This window comes from Vigna radiata, chromosome 8, assembly GCF_000741045.1.
Source record: "Vigna radiata var. radiata cultivar VC1973A chromosome 8, Vradiata_ver6, whole genome shotgun sequence".
Lineage (NCBI taxonomy): Eukaryota > Viridiplantae > Streptophyta > Magnoliopsida > Fabales > Fabaceae > Vigna > Vigna radiata.
This window is the reverse complement of record NC_028358.1, coordinates 25834733-25841411: the sequence shown is the minus strand read 5'-3', so window position 1 is coordinate 25841411 and position 6679 is coordinate 25834733. Positions and strand designations below refer to the sequence as shown.

Here is a 6679-nt window from a genome sequence, read left to right as displayed (position 1 = left end):
CTTTTCTACTTCTCCCGAATCCAAACAAATAACAAGCCACTTTCTGTTCTGTGTGGAGCCACTGCTACTCTTGGATCGCCCCAAAACGACCATGAATTCATTGGTAATTACAATTCTGTCGCAAATACTGCACACAAACTTCTTGATTTTTTCTTTCCGTCCTTCTCAATCCTTTCTCTCTTTTCTGTTTGCATGTTGACGACTGTTTTGGGATATGGAACAGCAGAAAACTCTCTCTGGTTCCTCGCAGAGCCCTAGATCTCCTTCCTCCTCGCAACCCTTCCTCTCCGTCTCCGTCACCGATCCCGTTAAGCTCGGCAATGGCGTCCAAGCTTACATCTCCTACCGCGTCATCACCAAAGTACTTTAATCATTCACCTGATTACACTTCTTTTCTTTCACTACACGCGTTATCTATTTATTATTTATTTTATTTTACTTTTCGTTTTGAAATTTATTGTTGAATCTAAGTCGAACTTTGATTTTCCAGTTGATGGAGGTCGTAGGAGTTTTTCTTTGAACTCAACTTTGACAGCATTGTCAATTTCGAAGAGTTTATTGACGGGATTAGATTTTCAAGGAATTGTGATGATTGAAATTTGTTGAACATTGTGATTTAGAGAAATTAGTTCGAAGCTGAAATTTGTTGGATTGCTTTAGTTAATTGAGATGTGTATTGGTTTGACATTGATCATTCTCTTGTTACTGTTTAGGGTAGTTCGTAGAGTTTCTCATTTTCTCCCTGTAGCTGGGTGCAGTCCTCCTGAGTGTGGTGTCGGACATAATTAGCACACGGGTGGGCATTAGGAAAATACATTTTGGTCACTTAAACTAACAGGAAGTCTCCATGGGAGGTGAGAATGAAGAATTGTGTGTCCTATTCCACCTTTAACTGGGGTCCTTCTTCCTTTTCCGTATGAACTGTGTGAGCAAGTGTCCATCCTTAAAGCGCAAATAATGGCCTTGTTCACCTGTAAAATGCATTCAAAATCCTGAGCGAAGGCTTGGGTGTGGGCTAAAGATGTGCGGTCCGGGTGAAACGGCTGCAACAATTGTAACTATGAATGAAGAGGGAGTGTGCTTGTTGGTTGATGATTGAGCTTGAGCTTGATTACTGCTTGTTGTATTAAGTGAATGGAACAAAAAGCTTGATAAAAAAAATATGCCTACGGTTTTGCAGAAGCAGGGATGGTTTAATTCTTTAGGTTAATGGACAGCTTTTAATAAGATGAAATCATGTCTCAAAATCTTATTATTCTAAATGCCTTATCTCTTTGATTCTTATTTTGCTTAAATATGTTAGTTTGTAAATACTAGCTGCCACTTTTTATGATCTGTATGCTATAAATTGAGCAGGTATTTATGAATTTCAAATGCTACAGTAATTAAGGAAACAAAAAAAGATAGTTTTTTATGTGGAAATAAAACATTTATCACATGAGAACACAAACAATGCACAAACAATGTTGACAGGGTTTTCAAACTTGCGAGTAACCATAAAATGTTAGAAGCATTATTCTGTTCAACTTGTAAGCAAACTGTTTTCTTAGAGGGCTTAAGTAAATTCATTAGTTAGACCCTTGATATTCCCTTATTTTAAATGGAAAAATATTCTTTTCATTATGAGTTATAGTTTTTTCCTACCACCACTATAATACACAGAATTGTAACTTGTTTTTCATCATCTGAAACAATTTGGCAGACAAATTTCCCTGAGTACCAAGCACCTGAGAAGATTGTTATCAGACGTTACAGTGACTTTGTCTGGTTACGGGATCGCCTTTTTGAGAAGTACAAGGGCATTTTCATTCCCCCTCTTCCAGAGAAAAGCGCTGTAGGTAAGATCTTGTGTACGCTAATGTTAATTTAATAATAATTTGAAAGTAGCCATAGCCATTGGAATATGTATGCTAATGCTGCTACCGTCAGTGCTCTATCTTTCTTTGACTTCAGCTCATGTTAATTTTTGGTAGTTGTGTTACCCTTTTCATTTATCGTCACAAAAACAATTTGAGTGAGGAAAACTGCTGCTATATAATACTACTTTTCACATGGTCAAACCAAAAAGATTATCATACGTTTCTTTTATGTTCAGAATTAATTTTGGAGATATCCAGTCATTTGCTTTACTTTTTTGTCTATTTCCCACAGTCTCAGGTTTCTGGTCGAGCTTAGTAGCTTGAATTTCTTAATTCTACTGTTTGATGTTTGTTATAGTAAAATCTTTCTTTTCCGAATTTAAATTGTGTGTTGCAAGTGTGTGAGTGTGTGTGTGTGTGTGTATATATATAAATATTGGTTTGAGCTGGAATGTCTTTGACAAGATTAAACGTGCAATTAGTTGGTGGTTCAACTAACATGAGACTTTCATCGCTGATATGTATTATAAGTTGATTGAGATCCTAGAAGCCATGCATTATGCTTACAAAAAATTCATTCTTGGTTTGATATTATTGCTGTTTAATGTTGATCATCATCCTAAATTCCTGTCATAAAATTTTGCATTTTTTATTTTAATTTATTCAATGGAACCTTGAAATGTTGTTGCCACTTAAAGTTCTTTCTTGGCTTCCCTTTTTGTTATTGCAGAGAAATTTCGTTTCAGTGCTGAATTTATTGAAATGAGGCGGCAAGCATTGGATGTATTTGTAAATAGGATAGCATCGCATCGTGAACTACACCAAAGTGAGGACCTGAGGTTGTTTTTGCAGGCGGAAGAAGAGGTGATGGCTCACGTGCAGCAGAATTTATTTCTCTATGGAGTTTTGTCAATTTTAGATTCAATTTGCTTTGTTTCTCTCTCTACTCGCTTTTTGTACTTCTATGTTGTGCTGTTGCAGCTCTGTATTTTTCTGCAAAGTTGAATTATACATTATTGTCACTCATTTTGTAAGTATCTTGCAACAATAGTTCATACAGGAGAGTGGAATACGCAATGTACAAGTGTTGTTAGTATTGTTTATTTTCTATAGTATTCCGTACTCTTGTCTCTAGATTGTATTTTAAGTGCTCAATTTCTGTTCTTCTCATATTTGACATTTTTAAAGAAGGGAAATATGAACTTAGATTTTCTTCATTTCATACATATTATGCAGACAATGGAACGATTAAGGTCCCAAGAGACTGGCATATTCAAGAAGAAGCCAGCCGATCTAATGCAGATTTTTAAGGTAAGATGTTTTTATTTCTTTGACAAGTTCTAATGATATTCAACTCTTTTTGTTTTAGAATCAATAGAGGATGCTATTATAATGAATTTCACAAAAAACATAAATGGATGTTATTAGTTACTATGGCGTTTCTTCTTTTAGTATAAAATTCAGGCAAGGATAACTACCTGACATGAAACTATTGCTGATTGTAGTCTTTATTTTTTAACATATCAGCATATGTAGACCATAGAATAGGACAATCAACTTGTAAATTACCTGTTTTTAGCCTTTTCCTTGAAACAGCTGCAGACTTGTTAGTTGCATTTTGCTAGGTTATTGTGAAATTCTGTCACTTCAGTGCTTCATTCTCAGATTATTTTGGTCAGATATGAATATGTTCGTGCAAACAAGCTGTCAGATTGCCTTTTTGCTATTCGATCTGGTTGAGTGTGCTGTTCATCCAGCTTTCTAAATTTGTTGTTTGAGTTTTGACAGGATGTGCAGTCTAAAGTGAGTGATGTTGTCCTTGGGAAAGAGAAGCCAGTAGAAGAAACAGATCCAGAGTATGAAAAGATGAAACATTATATCTTTGAGCTTGAAAACCACTTGGCTGAAGCTCAAAAACATGCATACCGTCTTGTGAAGAGGCACAGAGGTATATGACACAATTTAAGATTCTGTTTTGGTTCATATTATTGTCTTCTGTATCTACTTTCTGTTTTATTATTTTATGCTCGTTTTATCCACAATTCTGACAAGATAAATTCACAACTCATTATGTTTTTGCAGAATTGGGGCAATCACTGTCTGATTTTGGAAAAGCAGTAAAACTTCTGGGTGCTTCTGAAGGAAATGCTCTTGGGAAAGCATTCTCAGAACTTGGGATGAAATCAGAGATTTTATCAGTCAAGCTGCAAAAGGAGGTAATTCTCACGTGTTTGTTGTTGGACATCATTGTACTGGTTATTCGAATGTTTGCATGACGGTATATGCCTATTATTGACCGATCAAACTGAAACAAACTATCCTACTATGATAGGCCCATCAGCTCTTGATGAATTTTGAAGAACCATTGAAGGATTATGTCCGTGCTGTACAATCTATTAAGGTAGTCCTGGTCTTTTTTTCTTTCAGTATTACTAACTAATTTGTCTAACTTCATTAAAATATTATGTTTGTTTTGCTTGAAATATATTTCCAGTTGCCTTAGTATAACAATTATTCAGTTATGCGAATCATATAATTTCTGCTCCTCCAACTGAGCTCCAAAAATGGTTTAAAATGGATTGTTATTCCTTTTTTTTTTTTTTCAATCTAAAGCTCTTGGTTCACATTCTGAAACAGGCAACGATAGCAGAGAGAGCAAATGCCTTCAGAAGACAATGTGAACTGGCTGAAACATTGAAGCTCAAGGAGATTAATCTGTATAAACCTGGTTACCTGTTTTTATTATTTGCCTAATTTAATTTTTATTGGAGAATTAATTCCTTTTTAATATAAACATCATTTTATGGCTAAGGTCTCTTTCCTGAAAGGAAATCTCTTTTCTGCATATGTGAATTCAAAATAGAAGCCTTATTTGTGTCTTGTATTCAGTGATATGAATAAAAACCTTACAAAAAAGTTTTCGTGACATATTTTGATATATATGTTTGCAATGCAGTGACAAGCTCACGCTGATTCGATCTGATAAAGTTGCAGAAGCTGAGCATGAATATAAAGAGGCAAGTTTGCTTGAATGTTAACCTCCATTAATGAGAAATATATACAATTTCTTTTTACTGGACTGACATGATTTTACCATGCAGTTGAAGGCAGAGAGTGAACAGGCGACGCATACATTTGAGACGATTGTGAAACTAATGAATGAAGAGATGGAGCGTTTTCAGGAACAGAAAACATTAGATATGGGGATTGCTTTCCATGAATTTGCCAAAGGTCAGGCACGTCTTGCAAATGGTATTGCAGACGCGTGGCGAAGTTTTATACCGAAACTGGAATCATGTTCCTCCCTCGTGGAGAATTAATCAATTAGTTCCGCAGAGCATAGATATAGTACACTCTTTGATGGGTTGTTACTGGGGCCAGGGTATGGCAGACGCAGGTCGCAGCTCTTGTTTTGTAAAAGAGCTTTCGAATTATTATTATGCTGGAAAAGGTGTGTTTTCTTTTTGGACGATCTTGTACTAATCTTTAAACAGAGTAAAGGGGATACCTATCCGCACTTTTTGTCTTCAATTTTGCTGCTGCTGTTGCTGTTTCTCTATCTTCCTCCGTTGTATATAGTCACAGTGGATTCACAAGCAGAAAAGAAAATGTTTATTATTTTGGACAGGCTTTTCACTTAACAAATTACATTAATCCAATTAATATTTCCCACCAATGATACTTGCTGGAAAGAAACATGCGCGAGTGGCAAATACAACATTCTGTTGCTGGAAATGGTGTCGGATTTGCACGATAATAAGGAAGGCAGAGTTACCAATAAACTCTTTTTACACATTGGTCCAACTTCAAGTTTATTTATTGAAGTCTGAAAAATTATGAGTGAGATCCATCAAAACAAAAATGTGTATAATTGACCAATACACCATACTACTTTTTACTATTTCAACATGAACAATATTCTTTCCAAGATATGGCCACTTAGTAGCATTTTACACTCTTAATCAATTGTTATTCATTTTCTTAACGTGAAAGATTCTTTTAAATACGGTTAGAATAAGTATTAAATCTAGGTAGAAAATAGTCGTGTTAAGCTTTTCATGGAAGGGGCTTTTTTACCTTGTAAAAGTTGTTCTATTATATGATCAAAGTCAGGATGTAAGATACGAAAGATCATCACAATATAATATTTGTCTATTTTTTTTTTTTTTTATTTCATCCAATAATCTAACCTCTAAGAATTTTTAACTCTTCAATCGCAATTGAGTTTCATTCATGCAAGACATCATGTTATTATCAGTTTGTTTGAGAAATGCAAGTTCATTTGTAAAGTTGTAAAGGAATTGAAGATCGATTGAAAAAAAAAAATTCTGAATCTTTCTAAAAAAAGTTGCAAGTCTTCAAAAATATAAGAGAAGCCAATAACTTGGGTTCCATAGACTACCATAATAAAACACAAAGTTGAAAATAAATTTGTTTTAGAAGGTACATTACTTACATCTAATTAAGATGATCATGGTAACCTTGACTAATGAACCATTTCAATCGAAGAAGAACATAAGATAATTTTTTCCATTTAGCTTTTTAGAGTAATGGTAGGAATTCTTTAAGAGATAATAGGTCCAATTGACATTTTAGTTGTAGTATGAGGAAATCATCAAAAACAACAAGCCAGCCAATAAGAACAGTAAAACGGAAAATCCTAGGTCTAATTAGGAAACCTTAGAAAACCCTTTAAGCATGCAGAAAAATGATAGTTGGGGACTATAATGAGAAGATGAAAGATCAATAGATTTAATACTTATTCTAACAAATACAAAGTTGAGAAAATATTTCCTGTAAATTAGTTTCTATTTGTTGTG

General features: G+C 34.5%; 1 protein-coding gene across 2 annotated transcripts; it reads left to right on the top strand.

Moving 5' to 3' along the window:
* Positions 1-5484, top strand: LOC106772807 (sorting nexin 1). Of its 2 annotated transcripts, none has more exons than XM_014659403.2 (11): positions 1-103; positions 224-361; positions 1703-1838; positions 2590-2723; positions 3096-3170; positions 3648-3807; positions 3942-4075; positions 4192-4260; positions 4497-4576; positions 4816-4876; positions 4961-5484. In XM_014659403.2, exons 1-11 carry the CDS (start codon positions 92-94, stop codon positions 5177-5179), a joined length of 1218 nt encoding a protein of 405 aa, XP_014514889.1. In that variant the 5' UTR covers positions 1-91; the 3' UTR covers positions 5180-5484. The 2 variants fall into 2 exon arrangements, with proteins under 2 accessions (XP_014514889.1, XP_014514890.1); XM_014659404.2 differs by having other exon boundaries at positions 9-103; positions 227-361.
* The last annotated feature ends 1195 nt before the right edge of the window (positions 5485-6679 follow it).